General features: G+C 40.5%; 1 protein-coding gene across 1 annotated transcript; it reads left to right on the forward strand.

The window, feature by feature from the left end:
- The first annotated feature begins 1,055 nt into the window (after positions 1-1,055).
- top2b (DNA topoisomerase II beta) lies at positions 1,056-22,301 on the forward strand. Its single transcript, XM_053861991.1, has 36 exons — positions 1,056-1,769; positions 3,147-3,311; positions 3,584-3,674; positions 4,686-4,749; positions 5,471-5,616; positions 6,193-6,290; positions 7,006-7,218; positions 7,622-7,795; positions 7,862-7,963; positions 9,306-9,443; positions 9,523-9,661; positions 9,921-10,078; positions 10,157-10,282; positions 10,355-10,465; positions 10,670-10,775; positions 10,860-10,969; positions 11,757-11,849; positions 12,573-12,687; positions 12,973-13,094; positions 13,695-13,843; positions 13,916-14,147; positions 14,371-14,505; positions 14,607-14,807; positions 16,351-16,546; positions 16,630-16,721; positions 17,079-17,231; positions 17,367-17,450; positions 18,535-18,729; positions 18,799-18,925; positions 19,146-19,301; positions 19,383-19,557; positions 20,629-20,714; positions 20,780-20,869; positions 21,313-21,447; positions 21,516-21,604; positions 21,846-22,301. Exons 1-36 carry the CDS (start codon positions 1,728-1,730, stop codon positions 22,002-22,004), a joined length of 4,767 nt encoding a protein of 1,588 aa, XP_053717966.1. The 5' UTR covers positions 1,056-1,727; the 3' UTR covers positions 22,005-22,301.
- The last annotated feature ends 2,637 nt before the right edge of the window (positions 22,302-24,938 follow it).

Here is a 24,938-nt window from a genome sequence, read left to right on the forward strand (position 1 = left end):
AAACAGAAGAGGTTAGTGAAATCCTTCACTGGATTCCTGTTCAGGGAGCTCTGCTCTACTATCCTTGTGAGTCTGAAGAGTTTTTACTGTAGAATTATGAAATGAATTAACTATGTATTGTAATAACATGTGTATTTTATATATATATATATATATATATATATATATATATATATATATATATATAAAACTACAAGAGATTAGTGAAATCTTTCAATGGATTCCCGTTCAGGGTTCTCTTGGCTACTATCCCTGTGACTTTGAAGTGTGTTCACTGTAGAATTATGAAATAAATTGACTTCGTGTACGGTAACAACATGGATATTATGTATTTGTAAGGGTCAGCAACCTGAACTCTGTGAGTTCAACGAGTGCCACCTGAGGGCTCAGCTTTTCAGTTCCTTTTGCAAAAAGGAAGTTCATTTTGGAATGAAGATGAAGAAGGCCATGGACAAAGAACCTAGTTTTTTTTTATTTATATATATATATATATATTTTTTAGAATATCCATGTTATTATAGTACATAAAGTCAATTTATTTCATAATTCTACAGTAAAAACTCTTCAAAGTCACAGGGATAGTAGCCAAGAGCATCCTGAACAGGAATCCAGTAAAAGATTTTACTAACCTCTTTTAGTTTAAAAAAAAATAAATTTATAATATACATGTTGTTACAGTACATAAAGTCAATTTATTTCATAATTCTACAGTAAAAAGAAGCCTGAACAGGAATCCAGGGAAAGATTTCACTAACCTCTTGTAGTTTTTCTAATATATATTCTTAATAGTAATCATATTATGACTGCATGTAAGGTGTATTTTTAAAAAAAAAACATTGAAGACACATTCTTACAATACATAACGTCTATTTATCATCTCCGTAACACACAGCTGCACTTTACTGGAGCTTACGGAGTCGATACCGTCACGGCACAAATACTTTTTTTTTAGTGGGCAGGCGAGATGGGAATTTGTAGATCGCGGGCTAGCGTGATGCCAGTGTTTCACTCCCGGAAAACATTTCACCTTCTGTCTCTCTTCTGGTTTATTTGGTTGTAATGAAGCGGGTGACATCAGAAAACTACAATTTCCTAACAGATGCGAGTGAAGTTCGTACTTCGGCGCATCATAATCGTCACGACCTCGGCTCCTCCCCGTGCAGCGGCCACTGACCATATCCTGGCGATCGCCGAGCGAGCCCATTGTACCGCAAACGATCCTCCCATTGGCTGAGATACCGGCACTCTGAGAAGCAGCGCCGTGATTGGCTAGTTTGTCTACGAGACGATTCGCAGTCTGTCTTGTATATGGCGTTGCTGGTCGGCTGTAACTACCATCTAATCCTTTTAATTTCTGAATGAAAATGGTTTAAGTCCGCCCCTTTGTTGCATTTTAGTCGAACTGTAATGTATTTCTCGCTTAGTTTCGAGGGAATTTGAAACTGGCTTAGTTTTAACTGTATTTTGTACATAGTATTTTTAAGAGACTGTAGCCTGGTTAGCATCTTTGTTCAGAAGTTTAGGCCTACTGTTCTTCCGCTGGCATCATCATACAATAACAGCCGTCTGCTTGCTCGCTCGCGCTGCATTGCTGAAAACACAACATGGAATATCAAACGCTTTTGCTAGTTTGCGACAACTGAGGCGCCGTGTTTGTTGGACGAGTACTATCGCTGAAATTGAGGACATTTAGCAGGCTACATCTCAATTTAAATCCACAAAGGAAAATGTCCAACGGCGCAGCAGGAAGCGGGGGACAAGCTTGGCTGGTAAGTTAGCTTTTGCAACAAATTGTCTGATGTAAACATTCCACTGCTTTCTGAACTGCTGTGTTGTTTGCGTTTCGACAATCAGTGGACGCTGAAAGCATCCGTACATAATATCAACCATTTTACTTACTGCGGTGGTATTTAAATATCCGACAACATGTAAAGCAGTTGCATTACATCGTCAACCCCACGAGCCATTTTGCACTTTTCTTATCATTAAACGTGTTAAAGTCAGCATGAACGGAAGTCAAATGAAATTACAAGCGAGATTGAAATTATTTTCAAATGTCTTTGGACAATTTGTCTGACCCAAACCAACATATTTTTTTCTTGGTGTATATATATATATATATTTCCCGCATGCGGATGGTCTTCACATCAGTTTAGATTCGATTAGACTGCCTTCTTCCCACAATTCGGACAATTAATCAACACTCGACTTCGCAACGCATTTGTTTCAGGATTCTCATCCTGATCTAATGGGTGGTTCAACTACGTTATTTTACTACATACGCAGTCGAATACTTCTTCGTTACAGCGTAATGTGTGGACATTTTATCGAGAACTTATTTTCACTATGAATGTACCGACCTTTGCTGGATGCCTCTTCGGTCCGTACACATATTGTATGTAGATTACATTTATGACTTTCAGCACCGTGGTAAATTGTTCTTTTAAAATGTTGATCTACTAGTCACTTTTAGGGACACTGTCAACATTAGAGCCATTTCAGTGAGACAAGAGAAGGAAGAAATGCAAGCACATGCAAGCACATCCAAGCACACAAGACTCATGCAACAACTCCTGAATGAAAAAGTTCACTTATTGGTCCTGTTAGCTACTTCCTTTCACAAATCGCACAAAACAAAACTGGAGAAAAATGGAACTGAAGAGTTTTTAAACACTCTAAACACTCTAAACACTTTTAAACACAAACATGGTAATGAAACAGACAATTGTAACGCATCACTGACACATATGACATGACGAGTGTTGGTACAATAAAAATGCATGGAAGGGAGGGCGACATAAGGGACTTTGCTAGATCAAAATCATGGCAATCCAAGAGAATAAAAAATGTTTCATTATAATAAACAAAATGTGACATTATACATTTTTACATTTTCAGCACTTGTGCTTATTTAGAACTGAAGGTCCATTTCACGCACCTTGTTTCAGGCACCGATAACTGTAGGCTTAGATTGTGCCATAAATGGCTCAGGGGAATTTTAAGTGTTGGTCCGTCTGGTGGTGAGCCTTATTTGACCTATTCTACATACTTGTTTTGTAAACCCCTGGTATTTCACGTTGTATGAAAAATGGCAACGCATGGTGTTCAAGAGCTGTGAAGTCACCCTTGTATCACTCTTCACACAGGAGGCAGCCAATGGACAAGGTGATGTCATTAAGATGGATGGGGCCAAGAAGGATAAGGCCAATTCCAAACTGTCTGTTGAGCGGGTTTACCAAAAGAAGACCCAGCTGGAGCATATTCTCCTGCGCCCAGACACCTACATTGGCTCGGTGGAGCCCATTACACAAGTGAGTCTAATTTATGTACTCTTAGGCCTCATGGACTAATGGCAATCATAACTGCACACATATCTGTAGAAAGAAGTGTGATATTTGTGAAAACGTCATGGGCCATGTCTAAACATCTGTCCGTAGATTGCATTTTTTAATTGTGTAAACAGGATGGACAGCATTTGCGTAAAACCCTCACATTCACTCATTACTCTGGACAATTCATACCGAACTGTTTCTGAGTTCATTGCTGACCCTCATCATTGTTTTTACAACTTCTTTCTTCCCAGCCAATGTGGGTGTTTGATGAAGAAGTGGGCATGAACCAGAGAGAGGTCACATATGTTCCTGGGCTTTACAAAATCTTTGATGAAATTCTTGGTGAGTGAACTGCAAACATTACAATGCATTTATTGTGAAGTGTAAACCTGCTCAGTCACAGCATATACATTCTGTCATACAGTACATATACTGCAAAGACCATACATGAAAATGCATTTATGGTATTGTAGCTATGATAAATGCCCATCCTCAGAGATTTGAGTTGAAACAAATGAAGTCAATGTTTTCAGTGAGATACTCTCATCAAATTATTATAGTGACCCTTCACTGAAGATGGTTGGGGCTCAATTTTGAGGTGCAGTTGCCATTACACTGTATTGAAATGTGTGATTTGAATGTGTCTGTTGATGCTACAGTGGTAGGTATTACTCATCTACTGTTGTCTTTGTTAAAATTAACGATCACACTCCACATTGTTCGACCTCTTTTTTAAGAGCAACTAATATCTAAACCCAACTTTCATGACTCCTGCATGTTTCAAATGTCATCCTCTCCATGTTGCATCATCATGATGATGCTTATTGCTTCATAAAATTCTCCCCTGTCTCAAATCTCTACATACAAGAGGTTCACATTATTGTTCACATTATTGAGTGGGCATGGCTGGGAAAATAAGATTTCAGCTCCTGGGAGACGGAGTGTTTACGACGGGTGGTTCTTTATATGCATTTTCTAATGTAAATATTTCAAATCGTAGAGCGTTTTATTCAAAGCGTCACGTACTGGTTTGTTCAGTAGGGATCTAAAATCATTGTAGTAGACACTCCAATAAGTAAATTTGTTTGCCCTGTAAAATTAGAACTGGTGTCAGGAATCTGCCCGTAGATCTTTCATGCCCCCCATTTTAGAGAGAGCCAGCTTTAATTAAAACCCACATCAGCCAGTCAGTAAGCTGCTCATTGGCTGGTCATTCATTGTTTATGAGTACTATTTGCAATTCTACTCAATTTGCAACAATTTCCCCTTTCGCATTATAAAGTAAATGTTTTTGATAAAATTCAAAACATCTCTTTTGGATAAATTTAGAGTCTGTCTTTTTTTTTTTTACAGTGAATGCAGCAGATAACAAACAGAGAGACAAGAACATGACAGCTATCAAGATCACTATCGATCCGTAAGTGTCATCAGTGTTATGGGTTTGTATTTTTCAAAGCCCTCAAGTTGCATTTACTGGAATCATCACCAGTGTTTTTGTTGAAATAAAGACAGTGAAGAAGTTTTGCTACAGAAATTATTGGCTCATATATGCATAGTATATATGAGCTTGTAGAAACGTAACTCTCTCCTCTTTGTGCTTACACTCAATTGCTCTGGCACACTGCCCTATTTTTTAGCATGCAGCACAGCTCAGTAGCGTCCTGAGGAGGTATACTCCTCCGTAATGATTGTTAGTAATAAAAGTAAAGCACACTAGCGCAGGTAGAAGTACTCAGTCATGTTGGTTCTATTTACAGAAGGGAGACTGAAGAGAGTGATGGTATTACTTTTGTGACAAAGTGCTCCCAAGTGTAATTCTGCAGTACATTATAGCTCTCCTTTTTATCCTTAATTAAATAAGGAAAATGTGCAAGTGCTTGGTGGCCTCTAGGTGTCTTTTGGATCCTATTGAAACCACGAGCATTGCTACATGCTGACCATATAGTGCATGCGACTGAGTGCGTGCACAAGGTTGAGAGAGTTAAGTTTCCACACGTCTAAGATCTGGGAAGAACATATTTCATTATGGAGAGTGGTGATGGTATGTTCCTTTAAGTAGGTCACTCTAACTGAACCTTTAAAAATGAATGGTAACTAACTGTCACTGCCTGACTTCAACTTTCTTTCCTTACCTCCAGAGAGTCAAATACAATTTCTATCTGGAACAATGGCAAAGGTATACCAGTTGTGGAGCACAAGGATGAAAAAATGTATGTCCCTGCCTTGATCTTTGGACATCTTCTGACATCCAGCAACTATGACGATGATGAAAAGAAGGTCACTGGTGAGTTGCAGGCACTGTAACAACACTTGTCCTTTTTGCAGGATTTTAAACTATTTGGACCTTGGTGGAGTGCTGTGCAAGGTGTTTTTAAACAAAATAGTTGCACTATGTCAAATAAAGGTCATTGGGAATTGCTCAGTGGTGTATCACAAATACCAATCCCATTGTTATGAAATATGCATTTTGAATTATGATTGAACCTAAATCTCAAATTCTATATACTGTGTTGGCAAACCATTCGAGGGCAGTGTTGTACTGATTAGCTAGTTGCTGTCCTTGCTGACACCGTGATTGTATTAATTTCATGACTCTCTGCTTGAGTTACATGGTTGTTGCCACAACATACTCTGAAATGTGATTAAAATTTAAAAGGCAATTAGATTAAAATGGAAAGACCTCATGGTGCAGCACTGATGTGTCTTGTAGCATGAGCTGGAAAACTGGAAATGCAAGCTCCTTAACCAATTGAACACATTGCTTTGCCCCAATTTAGGCATCTGGCTTGTCCAAAATACATAGTTCTCAGCAATTTAGCGTGGTGGCCATTTTCATCTATCATGGTTCATTTGTTCATAGGTGGAAGAAACGGCTATGGTGCTAAACTCTGCAACATCTTCAGCACGAAGTTCACTGTGGAAACAGCTTGTAAGGAATACAGACACAGTTTCAAACAGGTAAGGGACATAGGAGATTGAGCCTCATTACGTTACAAATGCATAAAAAGTCAATTAACAAAAGTGGAAAGTCAACACTGACAACTTCCATTTTTTGTGTAGTGGAGTAAAAAGTACAGTGTTTGGTTACTAAATTGGTAGGAGAGAAAATACATTTTTCAGAAAACAATACTCAAGTAAATCACAGTTACTCAAAACTATAATTCAGTAAATTTACTTTTACTGTTCACCCCTGCTTGATACACTCATGCATAAACAAACCTATCAATACCACCTGTCACAACCTTTAATTCTTCTGGTACATACTCGTACATCAGTAGTTGAGCAATAATTTCAGCTGCCCATTATTGTATATGGCTGGTCATTACAAAAAGAGTTGGTTGTAATGTAGAGGTGAACTCCTGATACTCTTATTGGAGTGTTTACCTGATTATTGACCATGTATGAGAGCCCTGCCTTATTGCTGATGAATCCCTGTATTTTAGAATTCTGGCAGGTGTGCATGTCTGAGGTAAGCTTGTGTCTAACTCACACTTTGACTTTGGTGAGCACAGCCATCTTGTCACCTGGCATAAGGTAACGAATATGAAGTAGCACTTGTGTGGGTTTTCTTCTGTTGATTTTTTTCCAATCGAATTAAGTGAATAATAAAAAATAACCCTAAAAAATCACCACTGGATGTTTGTTATTAATATTTGTGTGTCTGTTTTCCTAGACCTGGCAGAACAACATGTCCAAGACGTCGGACCCTAAAATTAAGTTCTTTGATGGAGATGACTTCACCTGCGTCACATTTCAGCCAGATCTATCCAAGTTCAAGATGGAGAAACTGGACAAGGACATCGTAGCACTTCTGACACGGCGCGCATATGATGTAGCTGGGTCCTGCAGGGGTGTGAAGGTTAATCTGAATGGCAAACGGCTACCTGTAAGTTTTGAATTTTGTTGTCTATCCTTGAAATCAATCTCTGATGTTGTCAGATGATTATCAGATTGCTTTGTATTTATCTGTCCTTACTCACAGCCATCCTTTCTGAATACTGTGTCTACATTTTGATTATGGATTCCGAGAGAAGGAAGGTTCTTAGAAAGCAATAATACTTCAGTGTCTCTCAACAGCGCCATTAAGGGTTTTTATTCTGGTATAATGCCATATAGCTTTTAGTATAATTCCTTGTTATTATACTAGGAATCTGTCATAGTTGTCATAGCAACACTGATTCGGGATGAGGTCAACTTGCTGGATTATTTCATGCTTTGCACCTTTTCATCTTTGATGCTAATCACAAATCAGGTAAGTTATCATCATCTTTGTTTTTTTTTCTGTTTAGGTAAATGGCTTCCGTAGCTATGTTGATCTGTATGTAAAGGACAAGCTGGATGAGACGGGAGTTGCCCTGAAAGTTGTGAATGAGACGGTGAATGACCGCTGGGAGGTTTGTCTCACCATGAGTGAGAAAGGATTCCAACAAATCAGCTTTGTCAACAGTATTGCCACTACCAAGGTAAACTGTCAAGTAGAGAGAATTTCATGCTCGGACTGGTTCACTGACATTGACTGTTTGTTTCAGGGTGGCAGACACATTGACTACGTAGTTGATCAAATTGTGGCCAAACTCATTGAGGTGGTGAAGAAGAAGAATAAGGCAGGCGTGTCAGTTAAACCCTTTCAGGTAATTATTGGCTCTTATGCCAATCAAACACAGTCATACTTTAATGTGTTTTATTTGGTTCCCCTAGCTGTCAATCGTGAATTTTTGTTCCAATAGGCAGGCAATTGCAAAGTATAAATATTATTTGTTTTTCATAAATAATACATCAGATAGTGAAAGTGTTTTTTTAGTGCTCTAACAGCGGCTCAATGCTAAATCACCATGACATTCTTCCGAAATAGTTCGTGTTAGCAATCCATTGATAATCCAGTTGTGGGGTGGAACTCTTACAGAGAGATGAGTCGTTGGCTTTTTGACCAGACATTTTTTTCCTTCCAAAATCCAAAATTATTTATGTTTTGTAGTTGCAGGATTACAGTGATACAAAGAGAAATCGAGGACAGCATATAAATCCTAGTCTATCTTCCCTCCACTTACTTAATTTACAATTTGTAGAGGTAGTAGTAACAGTAATTAAAAAAATGTATTACATCCATAATGCATTTAAGAACAGCAAAGATTTATTAGTTGTCATTATTATAATTGTATTATTTATTATTATTATTATCGCTGACCCATTTCTCAGACAGGTTGTCCAACTTCCTGTGTTTTTGGTGAGTGACACTAAATGAGTTAAGTGACTGAGTTAGTGAATATGATTCTTGTTGGAGCTTTTGAAGTTTATTGAGCCTATTTCTCAACTTTCAGTCAATGTCACTCATCTTGTGCGTATGCCATTTGTCATGTTCTGATGAGCAGGATCAGCCACTTAGGGGGTTTAGTATATTATGACCCAGCCATTTTGTTAATGAACTCTCTACTTTGTGGGGAAGGTCAGACGAGACAGTATCAATGGTCTGAAAACTGACTAAAACTGCATTAATGTGTTTTATTGTTGACAAATAAAAACTTGACTAAAAAAATAAATCCTCCTCCTCATTTTCATTGATTGCAAAAAAGAAACTCAGCATCCAGTCTCAGGAGCGTCAGTTTGTTTTGAGAATTGGGGCTTGATGATGATTATAATGGATTTTATTTTAGATTAGGCTATTATAAAATCATCCACATCACAGGTTTATTACATGTTATTACACTGGCACCTAATGTGTCATTACGTTCATTGCTCCTGCCATCACTTCCAGTCAATTGAATCTCTGTTCTGTCTCCACTGATGTTTGCTTTATTTTATCCACTGTTTCCATCAATAGTTTGTTATCCAATATACTGTATAACTGGAAAGTACTTTTATTCTATTAACTATTACACATATACATTTAACTCTGTTACATTTTCAGCAAATGACTTCTGTTTGAAGTATTAAGGATTTGTATGTTGATCTTAGTTGGTCTTCTTTTCTTTGCAGGTGAAGAACCACATATGGGTATTTGTTAACGCCCTCATCGAAAATCCTTCCTTTGACTCTCAGACCAAGGAAAACATGACCCTGCAGACTAAGAATTTTGGGTCCAAGTGTCCACTGTCAGAGAAGTTCATCAAGGCTGTGAGTTCTCCGTTGCTCTGTGATTTTCTTTAAACTATCGAAGCTGTGGCCACAATTAAGACTTCTCTTTCCTTCACAGGCCACCAACTGTGGGATAGTGGAGAGCATCCTAAACTGGGTCAAATTCAAAGCACAGACTCAGTTGAATAAGAAGTGCTCCTCAGTGAAATACAGCAAAATCAAGGGCATCCCAAAGTTAGATGATGCCAACGATGCGGGTGAGTTTAACTGCGATTTCTGCATTTGGTTATTTATTGATCTAAATGAACTTCTTAAGATTTGTTTTGCATAAAGACACACCGTGAGTGCTAATGTATTACTATCCGGACCATTTGAATTGTGCCTGGTTATGATTGCAACGGTCGTATGTCACTTCAATGTGGTAAAATGTCCATGCTGCTGTTGGTGAGAAACACGAAAGTCGAGCACATGGATGTTTTGATTGTAATAAATGATAAATTGACTTTTCTGTCGTAGGTGGCAAACACTCCTCTGAGTGCACACTGATCCTGACTGAGGGAGACTCGGCCAAGTCGCTGGCTGTCTCTGGATTGGGAGTCATTGGAAGGGATCGATATGGAGTTTTCCCTCTCAGAGGCAAAATCCTTAACGTCAGAGAAGCCACCCACAAGCAGGTTTCTTTCACATCCAGAACAGTTATTGCTCTCAGTCAATATCAGAATAACTGCAGTTACATCAAATGTTATCTCTAGATCATGGAAAATGCAGAAATCAACAACATTATCAAAATTGTTGGCCTTCAATACAAAAAGAGCTACGATGATGCAGAGTCTTTAAGAACACTGCGCTATGGCAAGATCATGATCATGACTGACCAGGTGAGTTCACTCGCATGTAATGATTCACACCTCTGTTGTTTGTGCCTAATGACACTTTCACTTCTCCACTAGGATCAAGATGGCTCCCACATTAAAGGTCTACTGATCAACTTCTTCCATCACAACTGGCCGTCTCTCCTCAAACACAATTTCTTGGAGGAGTTCATCACACCAATTGTCAAAGTAAGTTATATTTCCATGTGAATTGTCATTTGCGTTCAGTTTTATTTCAAGTGCTGAGCAAAATAACTTGTAATTGGTGGATTATTCATTTGGAAAATATTGTTCTTGTCGCTGCTCTGCCTGTCAATGCATGCCTGTGTCTACCTTTTCCATTTTGAGGCCTAGTGTTGTGCTTCATTAAGATCTCCTTGTTTTTAATTCCAGGCGACCAAGAATAAACAGGAGGTGGCCTTCTACAGTATTCCAGAATTCGATGAGTGGAAGAAAAACACAGAAAACTATAAAACATGGCATATAAAATACTACAAAGGTTTGCTCCTTTTCATGCGTCGACTAATGTATTGCGTTATGAAATAACGTCAACACTTTACAAACTGTTTATCTTCTTGTTCAGGTTTAGGTACAAGTACAAGTAAAGAGGCAAAAGAGTACTTTGCAGACATGGAGAAGCATCGTATCTCATTTAGATACAGTGGTGCAGAGGATGATGCTGCCATCACACTGGTGAGTTTACGTCTACTGTGGTGGCTGACAATTTAGAAAGCTTAGTAAGTTTTTTTTCGTGAAAAATTCTTGCTACTGACACCCGGATATGTTGGTACGCTATTTGCAGAAAATAATTGCTGATTGTTTTAATGTCACAATTTCACGGATTTTTGTTTTTGGTCAGTGCAACCATTTCGACGCATAACAGTAAATCAGACAATTCAGGCCAAAGAACATATTTTTGCCTGCATATGCAAAGAACTTGCCAAAAGGTGAAGGACAATAACACTCTAATGAAGAGCGCTCTTGCAACATTAACGGTCGCTTTCAATAAACCTGGGACAATCAGTGAAGTCATGGCTGTTTGTTTTCTTCAACACAGTCATTGTAATTCATCCAGCTTTTAGTTTTAAGCCAACTATTAAATAACAAGCTATACCCTGATGCTCTACCAGTGTATGCTAGTTGAGGTCATGTGAGCTGTGCGCAGTCAGTCTTTGGCTTCGAGGGTCAAAGAAGGAACATTGTCATTCTGGTGTGAAGGTGTGTGGTTGAATTGAGGCACTTCAGGTTGAAAAAAAAAAGCAATTTGAAGTTGCATGGTGGGAAATTCTGCTGCTCTCCTATATGCAAATATGAAGTAACCAGTGTAAATCATCAACTTACCTATGTACATAGAGTCAATTTTCAACATGGTAACTGTCAGTTGAGACTTTTTTTGGCTGCTGTGGTGGAAAGTTGCTTTTGCTTTGTTGCCTGGTAAAATGTGTTTTTTGGATTGAATGTATGGTTCTTCCTGTGCCAGGCCTTCAGCAAGAAGAAGACGGATGACCGAAAGGAGTGGTTAACCAACTTCATGGAAGATAGACGTCAACGGCGGCTTCACGGTCTTCCCGAGGTTTGTATATGCAACCATGCTTTTAGCTTTCTTTCGTGTTCACCCATAGGACCCTAGTGTGCTTCTTTTTTGTTTCAGTAATAAAAGCCCTCATACTAGTAGAAAGGTTTTGCATTCAAATATGCTTTAATAAGCAAGTACAGCGGCATATGCACATCGCACTCCAGATGGAATTGAGGAGCACTTTCGCTGTTTGTCTCCAGATGTTCGGTCCCTCATTCAGCTCATATGTTTTTCCCCATTCGTTTCTGTTATGCCAGCTGCAAAGGGAGGTGGATTCATTGACTCGTACGTAAAAGTTCACAACCTGAATTAGACTTTGAAACGCTCCTTGATTGAGCAACAGAGGTTTTCTCCTAAAGCTACCGTCTCAGATCAGTGTTTTTTAACCTTTTCTGAGCACGCCACACTGTTCATTGAAAATAATCCGAGGCACTGCACCAAAGGCACCTCACCCAAAGGCCAATTGTGCCTTGTAGTAAATCCCTTTTGATTTGTGAAAAGTTGTACCTACTGACACTTGACTATTTTGGCATGTTATTTGCTGAAACAAATTGCAGAAAATGTATTTGGTGGGTAAATAAACACTTAATCTTTGAAGCCAATCGTGCGGTTATAAAGTCCCTATGATCCTGCCTGGTTGGCCATGACTGTACATTACAGTACTGAGCTTCTAAACAAGTTCGAAAAATGTACTAAGGCTGTTTCTCTTTCATTTTACAGCAATACCTGTATGGAACTGGCTCCAGACATCTGTCTTACAACGACTTCATCAACAAGGAGCTGATTCTCTTTTCTAACTCTGACAATGAGAGGTCCATTCCATCTCTGGTGGACGGTACACAAACTTGATTCTGCTCATTGCTGCAATGTTTCCTTTCTTGGGTCAACTTAGAATATAATTTAAAAACAAGGCATCTACACCTTTACTTTCGGGTCTCTGAATTTCTATTTGTTTTTCAGTGCTGTCAGTAAAAGATTTAAGTAAGGGATTTAAAAAGTAATTGAAAATTTTGAAAAAGCAGGAGAACACACCGTCATGTGATGCATAACCATTCATTGATTATCTGTCCAGGAAAATAAGTGTTTAAAACCCTGATTCGACAACTGAGTTTGTGTCTAGGCCTGAAGCCCGGTCAGAGAAAAGTTCTTTTCACTTGCCTGAAGAGGAACGACAAGAGAGAGGTAAAGGTGGCCCAGCTAGCTGGATCTGTGGCTGAGATGTCAGCTTACCATCATGGAGAGGTAATCATCCACACCACAAACATGCTTAACTCGCTTGGCAATAAGGCTTATTTTTTTTAAACATCTTTGTTGTTGAATGCAGATCTAGGTGTACGTTGATGAACTCTGCTGCTACCTGCTCTCATTTTTGTAAAACTTTAAAGGGCAGCATTCTGCAGTTGGTTCTATAGGAGCAGTAATAAGGGATATATGTTTAAGAGGATTAGAGAAAAGAAGAAATACAGTGTTCAACTGCATCAATTGAAGTGTCATGGCTTGGAGGAGAAAGTGGCTGCCTGCATGGAAATTTATCTCAGACACTTGTTTTTACTTACTATTGATGCATACTGGATGTAATAATTTGTTCTCACTGGGTCGGTTGCTTCATATTTCGCATTTCACTTCAAATGACGAAACCGGCAGGTGGGTGATGTCACCCAACTAAAGTATTGCCATCTTACAAAGACTAAAGGCAGGGGATAATATGAAGTCTTGCTGTGAGGGTTACAGATACCCTGGAATGACGAAAAATAATCCTGCAAGGATAGTAATCCTGCCAGAAACGTTTAAATAGTGTGTTTATCAGTTGCAAATGTTTGACCTACTATCCTGTAATTACAGCAAGCCCTCATGATGACCATAGTGAACTTGGCTCAAAACTTTGTGGGCAGCAACAATGTCAACATTTTGCAGCCACTGGGTCAGTTTGGTACTCGAATCAATGGAGGCAAAGATGCTGCCAGCCCTCGTTACATCTTCACTATGCTGAGGTAAACCAAGTGGAAAGGAAAATTACAATGCAGTTAGTTTCCCCTCTCATTTATTTTTGTTGTATTCTCTAGCCCTCTTGCCAAACTGCTGTTCCCAGCAGTGGACTCCCACATGCTCAAGTTCTTGTATGATGACAACCAAAAGGTTGAGCCTGAGTGGTACATTCCCATCATCCCCATGGTGCTGGTGAATGGTGCTGAAGGCATCGGTACTGGCTGGGCCTGCAAGATACCCAATTATGACCCCAGAGAGATCGTCAATAACATCAACAGGATGCTTGATCACCAAGAGCCTCTGCCAATGGTAAACTGCTCACTTGCACACAGTTATTTCAAAACAAAAAAAACAGTTATGCTTAATAACTAATATTACACTGAACCAAATAAAACGGCAAAGTATTTTTTTCCGTCCACGGATAATTTAATGTTGAACAAGAAAGAAAAAACCTTTCTAGAGTTTATCTCGAGTTAAGCTAATGTTATTTTAAATGATAATAAAATATGATTGTTATTATATTCCTCGACAGCTTCCAAAATACAAAAACTTCCGAGGGGTGATCCATGAACTCGGGCTGAACCAGTACCTTGTCAGTGGAGAAGTGTCCATTATTGACAAGAATACCATTGAGATCACAGAGTTGCCCATCAGGACATGGACTCAGGTGACCTTATTTCTTTGACCAGAATGGGAGCTCTGCTTTTTGAGCGTGATCCATTTAGAATGCCTTTTCTATTTAACAATCCTGAGCATTTGTTTCTGCAGGCTTATAAGGAGTCGGTGTTGGAGCCGATGTTGCTAGGCAGCGACAAGACCCCAGCACTGATCAATGACTATAAGGAGTACCACACGGACAGCACGGTGAAGTTTGTGGTTCGCATGTCTGAGGAGAAACTGGCTCAGGCAGAGGCTGCTGGGCTTCACAAAATCTTCAAACTGCAATCCACTCTCACCTGTAACTCCATGGTAATGACTCACATCAAACATTTACTCTTTACCAGATAAGTAAAACTCATGAGCAGATATGGAAGTCTGATTCTGTGCGGTTGAATATAAGTATTACAAAATACAAAATAGTCTCTTTAGTCTAAAAGGTGAAAGTCTTAAAGCTGCCATGACCTGCATTTATAACTTTCAGACTGGTATATGTACTAGGGTGCAAGAAAACATCAACACCCACCGACATTATTATACTTGGTGGTGCAATACTGAACCAGTACTATAAATATCAGATTACGTTGTCTTTTATTTGGTTCTACATAATGTGGCAGTGCCATGTCAGCGTTTGAGTGTTAATATTAGTGGGATTCAAATTAAATGGTCTACAAGCCCCTGAAATAGCAAACCTTGAAACAATCTCACTGGATCTGATTTATTGTTGGGTGTCCTGGATAATGCTGAAATAGGTTGTTTAAATTCAAAACTCTTGGAAGCCATCACAAGGTTAGACGCCATGCTCATTAATAAGGGGCACTATCCATTTTGTCAATGCCTTATGCTATTTCTCGATTATTTAGTCTGAAACAGGAATCAAAGTAGGCCAAAAAGAAAGCATGGTGAAGACGTTACCTTCAGCCTGTAACATTTAATCATTATGGTATTCTGTCTGTCTCTAGAAAGGTCATTTGCTGCTTAGGCATTTTAATCAACAGGCCACTAAATGTACTGTAAAAGCTGTTTTTTTTCTTCCAATTAATTATTAATCGATTTAAGTCACTACCTTATGACTATGAAAACTTGCAACAGGCAACACAATATGTTTTGAAAAGGAATAATTAAGTGTTGTCCGTGTTCTATTGTCCAAAATTCCTTCACATATTCTATCTGTCTTCTTTTTGTCTGCTGAAAAGTCCTTCCCATAAGTCACTTTAATGCTCTTAATACTGTAATTATTATAGTATGCTATATTATTTAAAGCTAAAACCCCTCTAGTCTTTCCCAGTTTCTGTGTTGAGTGGAATAATTTGTTCTGTGGTTTGCATATTGGAAGTAGAGATTCATATCCTCTCCAATGATGTATGGTTTGAAAACAGTGGCACTGAGGAAAAGACAGGAGGCAGAGCTGGAGGTAGCAGAGATGAAGATGCTGAGGTTCTCTCTCGGAGTGAGCAGCATGGATAGGATCAGGAACCAGTATGTCAAAGGGCCAGGACATTTCAGGTGTTTTGGAGACAAAGTCAGAGAGGCTAGACTGAGATCGTTTGGACATGTACAGAGGGGAGATAGTGAGTACATTGGTAGGTAGATGTTGAGGTTGGAAGGTCAAGAGGAAGGCTAAAGAGGAGATTTATGGATGTGGCGAAGGAGGACATGAGGTTTGTAGGTTTGAGAGAAGAGGAAGCAGAGGACAGGGTGAGATGGAGCGAGATGATGTTGTGGCGACACCTGAAGGTAGAAGCTGAAAGAAAAAAAAATAGGCGAATAAAAAGAAGAGATTCATATCCTCTCCTGTTGGTTGCTGACATTTTTGTCCCACATGTTTGTCACTGGCTTACTGCTCTGCCCTCAGGTGCTGTTTGATCACATGGGTTGCCTGAAACGATATGATTCAGTACAAGACATCTTGAGAGAGTTCTTCGAGCTGCGGCTGCAGTACTACAAACTGAGGAAGGAATGGTTGATTGGCAGTCTCGGAGCAGATGCAAGCAAACTGTCCAACCAAGCCCGCTTTGTCCTGGAGAAAATTGAAGGGAAGATTACCATTGGTAAGAAAGATTTGAGTGAAACACAAATAGTGACCTGATCAGAGAGTGCTGAGGGTTGTTGGCTAACTAATGTTTACAAACAGAGAATAAATCCAAGAAGGACCTGATCCGCATGCTGGTCCAGAAGGGCTACGAGTCAGACCCTGTTGCTGCCTGGAACAAGGCTCAGGAGAAGGTAAAGATACACTGCTGTTATCATGTGGACTGGCAAGAGTAGGTAATTACAGGGTACAATTAACCATTTTCTGTTTTATTTGACCAGTAAATGAACAGTTCTGTGTGTTAATGAATGTACACATTTTTTGAGTGTACCCGTTTTTTTTTCCAGCGTACCTATGTTCATTTTTTAATTTGATTTATATTGAATTACCAAATAATGATATTGATGAGGGTCGTACAAATGAGAACCTGCTTAAGTATGATGATCTCTTCCGTCCGTCCGTCCACTTCATCACAGACAGCTGTCACCAGACTATATTTGTAAACCTTCCATGAAAATAATATTCCTATATTTTTGCGAACAAAATCTCAGGCTCACGAAGAAGACAAAGATGGAAATGAAAGTGACAGTTCAGTGGACTCGGGCTCCTCATCAGGACCCAATTTCAACTACATCCTCAATATGCCTCTGTGGTGCCTGACCAAGGAGAAGGTGGAGGAACTGCTGAAGCAGAGGGACCAGAAGGTTAATATGTCTGATAATCTTTCATCACATCAGAAACTTGGGGACAGATTTCCATGTCATTCTCTTATTGGTTTGATAGAAGATGTTTATTTTCTAGTGTTTGCCATACTAGCTCTGTTTTGTCCATATCATCAGAGAAGAGAACTGAATGATGTTCAGAAGAATAGTCCTGAAGATCTTTGGAAGGAGGACCTGGCCGTGTTTGTCCAGGAGCTGGAAGTAAGTCTTCATCAAGTAATGTGCAGACTCAAGGTTCCTTTGGATTTTTTATTTTTTATTTATTTTTGTGGAGGTTGAACACAAACATACAACGTGGTCCCTTTTATTAGTGAAAAATGTAGCATATTTAACATTTGTGTGTTGTTGGTGATATTCTTAATGGTGATGTAACACAGTGATTCTTTCTCTCTCTTTATCAGTCAAATCACTGATATTCCCTGGAGTAGTTACAAGACTTCACAAGACTTGCACTTTCATGGTCTGCCATCCTTCTTGCCTCTGTGGATGTTTTATCTTTTGGATTTAATCCAAATGTTCCCAACATAATGTCAAATGCAACAGCTATTTTGAATGACTGAGCTAATTACATTTAAATGTCAGGGTTTGACCATAAATGGAAAAGTGAGGTTGCCGAATGTCCATTTGTGAATCCCCTGTGTCCTGTAGCTTTCGTTGTCATGTCTCCTCCTGTTCCTATCAATCGAGAAGCATGACATTAAAAAAAACAACTGCATGCAAGTGAAAATAACTGACATTAATCAGTACAGAAAAGTACTGGCTTTCGAATAAACATGAACCACATGCCTTGGGTCTGTTTCATCACAGTGCATCTAGTAATGTCACCAAACTTGGTAATTTTCTGTTTGTCAACTTTTGTTTGTTAAGATAAAGCGTTAAATCTAGATATTTGAGTCTTTAGTTTTTCATGCGCCAAGTAGAACTTAAATGTCCAATAATCCAGTGTTAGCAAACTAGTACTTCCAATGAAACTAGCTGATTTAAACTCTGTGTCTACAAGCTAAGCACAAATCAGGTCTACCACGAAGAGAATTCATTTAAAACTATGCTATTGTGTTGTGAAATACTGGGATTTAACTGGTTTCCATCACAGGTTATCATGGGAGATGGTGGTCATGTTTCCACACCAACTTTTTGAGTATATTCTGATGGAACCTAGTGGAAATTTAGAGTTAGACTTGTAACAGTGCAACTTTGACGAGGAAGTCTTTGGCTGGAAATTAAATCCAAGAAGTCATGTTATTGAAACACAACTATGAGTTAAATCAATCGTTCTCTCTCATAGAACCTGGAGTCTCAGGAGCGAGAAGAGCAGAGTTCAGGAAAGGCCATCAAACTGGTCAAAGGTAAAGTGGGAAAACCCAAAGTGAAAAAGTTGAATCTCGAGGAGACGCTTCCCTCACCATTCGGCCGTAGAGTGGAACCTCCAACGCAGCAGCTCAAATCTGATGCTGCCAAGAAGCTCACCAAGAAAAAGAAGGTTGCTGTAATTCCTGAACAGGTTAGAGGTTCAAGTGACCTGGATCATAAGTCATCACCTCCTTCACAGAGTGATATTGACGCAGTGGTGAAGGGAGAGTTTGATGAAGAGTCGCCAGGTGTTGAGGGTGCTACCGGCGAAAACCCTGGTCCGAAACCAAAGACTCAGCGAGTGAAGAAGGAAAAGAAAGAACCAGGTATTTTTCTGTGTTTTTTTTTTTTTTTTTTGGATACTTCAGTGTTGGTCCTTAACTGTGCATAACTATCTCTTACCTCTGAACCCATGCTTCACTTGTATTCTTTCTATTGTATCAGATACTATTTTTGAAGAGGGATACATCACCTTTCTGCACTGTATGACTGCAGCCTATTCTTCTTCAATTCAATAAGTCAAGCACCATGACCCTTATGTTTCAGGAACTCCCCGGGTCCGGAAAACTCCACAGCCCAGAGGAACACCTGCCAAGAAGGTGAAGAAGAGGAACCCGTGGTCTGATGACGAGTCCAATTCTGCCAGCGACCTGGACGCAGAACCAATCATCCCCAGAGAAACCAAGTCACAGAGAGCATCTGGTCAGCTCACAAAAGTCTCCACTACAGATTTATGTAGTTCATTGAAGTCAGACGTTTGACCCCTCTCTTGTTGTCCCCTAGCTTCAAAGCCAAAATACACCTTCGACTTCTCAGAGGAGGAAGGCGATGATGAAGAAAATGGCAACGATGACATGGCTTCCTCACCCATACGGTCGTATAAGGATGAACTTCCTGCAACCAATACTGACGATGAAGATGATGCAGACACCTTCTCTCCATCCAAGCAAAGAAACTTGTGAGATTTATTGCACTGTTATTGTCACTGATATTAAATATTTAGACACAGTACACAATGTATAACTTTGCTGTTGTCCAGGTAAGAGGTACAAGTGGTGATGAATACAGCACAGACCAGAGGTTTGGACAAGCCTTCTGATTCAGTGTTCTTTTCTTTTCTTTTTTACTACTTTCTGCGTTGTACATACATACTGAAGAAATCAAATATATGAAGCCGGATATGTGGAATTATGTAGCAAATAAAAAAAAGTTTAAATAACTATAAATATGTTTTGTAATTTAGACGACTCAAAGTAGCCACCATTAGCTTTGTTGGCAACACTGCAAACATTCGACCTTATCTGGTGACTACACCATGAAGGTCATTGCGAGAATGCCTTCGAATGCATTTTTAATTATTATTTTATTTATGTTACGAAATGGCATTCGCCCTGTTTATTTAACTGAAAGAAAGAAAAAAACCTGATGACTGAAAATGAGCCCTTCACGAGGTGGAGCATCAACACCCTGTGAAAGTGCTTCAGTCCAGTGTTATCACTGATTTCTAGTTAATTGAGGTCAGTGCTGTGCCGACACAGGAGCATCAGTGCCTAGTTGACCTCCTCGTTGAACTCTGCAGTGCTTACACGACGACAACGCTGGCATCATCGGCTAAAGTGCCCACTCTGGACGCCAAAAGTTGTTGGATTCAAGCGTTGCTGACAACGTGGCAGGGAACGCGGCATTCAACATGAACTGTTGGGTCATTTGATCGTATTCTTCTCTGTTGAGATGGTATCTTACTCTGTTTTACATCACCCGATTACTTAAACTCTTGAAGTCACAGCAAGAGGCAGGATGACTTTGAATGGATGAACAAACACACTTGGAGCAAAATCTTCTATACTCTGACTCACAATCTAGAACAGCCATTACATAGGATACAGGCTCTTCATAGTTAATGCTAATCAACTGGTGGTTTGATCAAGTGGTCAACTGTAGCGCTGCATGTGTAGAAGGACCAATGTCTTGTCTAAAATACACAGCATTTACTTGTGATTAATCCCATTATATTGGTCCTCATTTTCAGGCCTGAACTTGAAGCCAAGAACAAAACCACCAGCAGCGTTTTTTCCTCCTATAAGTCCAACTTCTCCGAAAAGAGTGATGACAGTGGTGAGATCATTTAAGAAGTCAGTCATGTGTGGCAATCGGTGATCGTTTCATGACTTATGTTACAGACACCTTGAAATCTGACGCTGAGGATGATGACAATCCTGTCTTCTCCTCGTTCTCCAGCAGCTCTGCATTTGAAAAGTCTGTAAAGCAAGGTAATACTCCACTTTGTCCACTAGAGGGAAGCTCTGATGCAACAGCATGACTGCTTTCCTTCTCCTGATTTTGTGCCAAAATACATGTGTACAACTATTACATTGTACTTGTGTACATCACCATCATGTGAAAAAGCCTTCAGGTTTGATGTCCTGTTGGGAGAGTAGACACACGGTTGAACTGAGTCACTCTGGGTGATTGTCGGTAACTTTTCCAGCATGGTACATTTGTACTAGCATTCATGAGAGGTTGTGAACATGCCCATGACTTTCATTGCCAGCTGCTCATTGGTCCATTGGAATAGCAGTTGAAGAGTGTTTTCATTCTGATCTAGGCTATTAGTGAAGTTTAGATATTGTCTGTTTGTTGTGACCTAAAACAATTAACTTATTAAGGAACACACCGATTCTTGTCTCATATTTTTCTTCCATGTGATGCCCAGCTGCAGCTAAAAAGCCAGCAGCTGCTGCTCCAAAACCCAGAAAGCCACCAGCACCAAAAGGCAAGAAACCTGATAAATCCGTCTGGGACTCGGACTCAGACACAGGCTTCAAGTCACAACCAATAACCAGTAAAGGTACCTGTCTGCCCCTCTCACCTGTTTACACCAGGGCACCTGTTAAAGTGTGTGTGTGCTGTCTGCAGGAAAAGCACGAGGAAGGAAGAGGAAGGGCTCTGACTCTGGTGATGACGAGTTCAGCCCTGTGAAAAAGACTGCGAAGCCTGTAGCACGGGTGAGTTTTGCATTGGCACTGGAGCTGGTCTGTCACCCTAATGCACAAGCATGAGGACATGTTCACACTATCACCCATACGATACCGTCTATAGTGACCTTATCGGACCTTTGGCAACTATTAATTATTTCGCCTTTTTAAACAACCATGAACTGACAAAATTGATCTTCTCCTTGACAACATACAGCAGAGGACCAAATGGTTTTTCTTTCATAATTAACAGTGTGCCTGTCCTCTGCAGAAGCCTCAGAAGCAGCAGTCCGACGATGAAGATGTCATCAACAGTCAGAGTAGGACGAAGACATCAACCACTGAGCGAGTCGGGCGTGCCAAGAAAGAGTTGAAGTACTTTGAAGAGTCAGACAATGAAGAAGACGACGATGGAGACATGTTTGACTGAAGTGCTCCAAACACTCTGTGTTCTCACAGGCTTTTGTACATTCAAGTTCCTTTTTTATTTTTCAATTCTGGTGAAGTTAACTATTTTGTCTGTGTCAGTGTTTTCACATTTTTTATTATGTGTTTACAAGTTTCTTTTTCTAAGCTCATTGCAATGTTCCATGTTTGTCCTGACCAGCTTTTAGAAGTTTAGAATGCTGTGATCGAGCACATTTAACTGTTCAGGAAATATGTTGTAACTTTTTGAACCTGAAGTTGGAAGTAAACCGAAAAATGTCTCTGCTATGGTCATCTTGCCTTTTGTCTGCAGCAGCTCCTCTGTCCAGCCTGTCACGCAGTCCTTCATTGTTCTGAACATGCTGGACGCTGTGGCATGCTGCTCTGAATGTAAAATATGTACACATAACATATAAATCAGAAAATACAACCTATAAAACATTTAAACCAAAATGGAGCCCAATACTGAAGAAGAAACAGAGGTGAGGTGAGAGATTTTTTTTTTAATTGGACTGTGTGACTGCACCATTGAGCTGCAGGTGGTTGTGCTGGACAGTAGATGTCATTACTTCAGCTCGAACAGATGGATGCCTCTCCTGAGTTTTTCGTCTTTGACAGCTTGGAATGCAAAGCACAGCGCATTTATATAACTTCACTGCAGTGAGGCAGAAGTGGAACTGATGACATGAATATAAAGGAATGTTCAGAGGAAAGAAGATCTAGCTGCAGAGGGCTGCTTGCATTTTGTCAGTCCCAGATTAAACTTTCTTCAGAGGTGAAAGAATCTATAAATGTGATTAATATTTTGACTGTCACTGCAGTGCTCCATCAGTCAGAACCCTGTGAGTCATCATGGCAGCTCTCACTTGCATTCACCAATGGTTTTAATGTGAAAACGGGCGGAGATTAGTCAAACGATTAAAAGATCCCACTATATTATTTCTCACTACCATCTACTTGACAATCCTGCAATATTTGGAATCTGTCAACCTTTCAGTGCCTGACTCCAACATGGTGGATCACTATATGGACTGTTTAGGAAGAACTCTGAGGTGTTTAAACGGTCTGGTTTTGTTGGTGTCCTTGACATATATATTTGACTCCTGAACGTGTCATGCTGACCATGTATTTGTGTGTGTCTCCAATAACCAAAATTTCACTTTGCAAATGTCCTTAGTTTTTTTATGGATTTTTGTAAATCCACAAAAAATGCAATTTTATGCTGGCTTCACACCAACAAAAATGGGCTCCATTTGGCTGAAGGCCAGGGAAAGTGCTTTTTTAGTATAAGCTCTGGTCCTACTCCCCATCCTACGAGCTGGCCTGACATGGCCTTGTTTGGTTTTCCATAAGAGCAAGTTCAATATCAAAGTAGTGATGAATGGTGCATTCCAATCACGTCACACTCCATCTGCCATATCCACTAAGAAACAAAGGTCATCTGCTTAGTCAGTAGCTGCTGCCTTCCTAAAATTTAGAATAAAGTTGTTTCGCTGTTTCAAGATTTCAAATTATACTCAGTTGATATGGTAGCGACATCTAAAAACACCTGATCCGACCTGCAGGTCTCTGGGTCCTGGAGACATACAGGTCATGAAGAGGTGTCAGGCTGCAACCCATCAGCTTCTCTGCAGAACGTACAATGCTTTCCAGTCTGCTCTTGTCCCTGGAGGTGGCGCTGCTGTACCACACGGTGATAGAGGAGGTGAGGATGGACTCGATGATGCCTGTGTAGAACTCTCAGAAATCAGCTGCCGCAAGAAGAACATTCTCTGCTGGGCCTTCTTGATAAGGGATCTGATTGTTGGCTCCCGTTTGAGGTCCTTGGTGATGGTGGTTCCCAGGAAGCAGGAGTTCACAATGGAAATGAGCGACTCAGCCATCAGGAGGTGGGATGGAGGAGCTGTGACTCTCCTGAAGTCCACAATCAGGTCCAATGTCTTCTGGGCGTTGAGCTCCAGGTTGTTGTGGCTGCACCAGGGCACCAGCCGCTCCACCTCCCTCCTGTAAGCCGACTCATCTCCATCTGAGTTGAGTCCGATGATGGTGATGTCATCCGCAAACTTGATCATCTTCACGGACTGGTGGCTGGAGGTGCAGCAGTTGGTGTACAGGGAGAAGAGCCATGGAGAGAGAACACAGCCCTGAGGAGACCTGATGTTGAGGATCCGAGTGTCGGAAACAGTCGTCCCCAGCCGCACACGCCGACTCTGGCTGGTCAGGAAGTCTGTAATCCATCTGCAGAGGGAGTCAGGCACGTTGAGCTGGCGAAGCTTGTCTTCAAGCAGAGCTGAAGTCCACAAACAGGATCCTGTCATAGGTTCCTGGGGAGTCCAGATGCTCCAGAATTAAATGAAGGGCCTGTTTCACTGCATCGTCCACAGTCCAGGAGAGAAGCAGTGAGAGATTTCAGGTGAGAGAGAACCAGGCGCTCAAAGGACTTCATGACCACAGACGTCAGTGCCACCAGTCTGTAGTCATTCAGTCCTGTGATCCTGGCTTTCTTGGGAACAGGAATAATAGTGGAGGAGTAAAAGCAGGCAGGAACATGACAGGACACCAAGGAAGCATTGAAGATGTCCGTGAACACTGGAGCCAGCTCAGTAGCACAATGCTTCTGGATGGCAGGGGAAACTCTGTCTGGACCCCCAGCCTTCCGAAGGTTCAGCTTCCTGATCTGAGTGACCACGGCCTGCTCTAGAATGTCAAGAGAAGCAGGGGGAGTGGCTTGTCAATGACTGGGCTAGGCGGGGCTGGAGAGACCACAGAGGTGTTGGGGCAAAATGGCTGCTTGAACCGACATTAAAAGTTGTTCAAATCCTGTGCAAGGTTGTGCAGAGTGGGGGGAACATGACCGGTTTGTGACCACCTTGAGCCCACTCCACACCGCAGCGTAGTCACTGGCTGAGAACAGCTGCTTGCGAGCTGCCTCCTTCTC

Source organism: Synchiropus splendidus, chromosome 4, assembly GCF_027744825.2.
Source record: "Synchiropus splendidus isolate RoL2022-P1 chromosome 4, RoL_Sspl_1.0, whole genome shotgun sequence".
NCBI classification, from domain to species: domain Eukaryota; kingdom Metazoa; phylum Chordata; class Actinopteri; order Syngnathiformes; family Callionymidae; genus Synchiropus; species Synchiropus splendidus.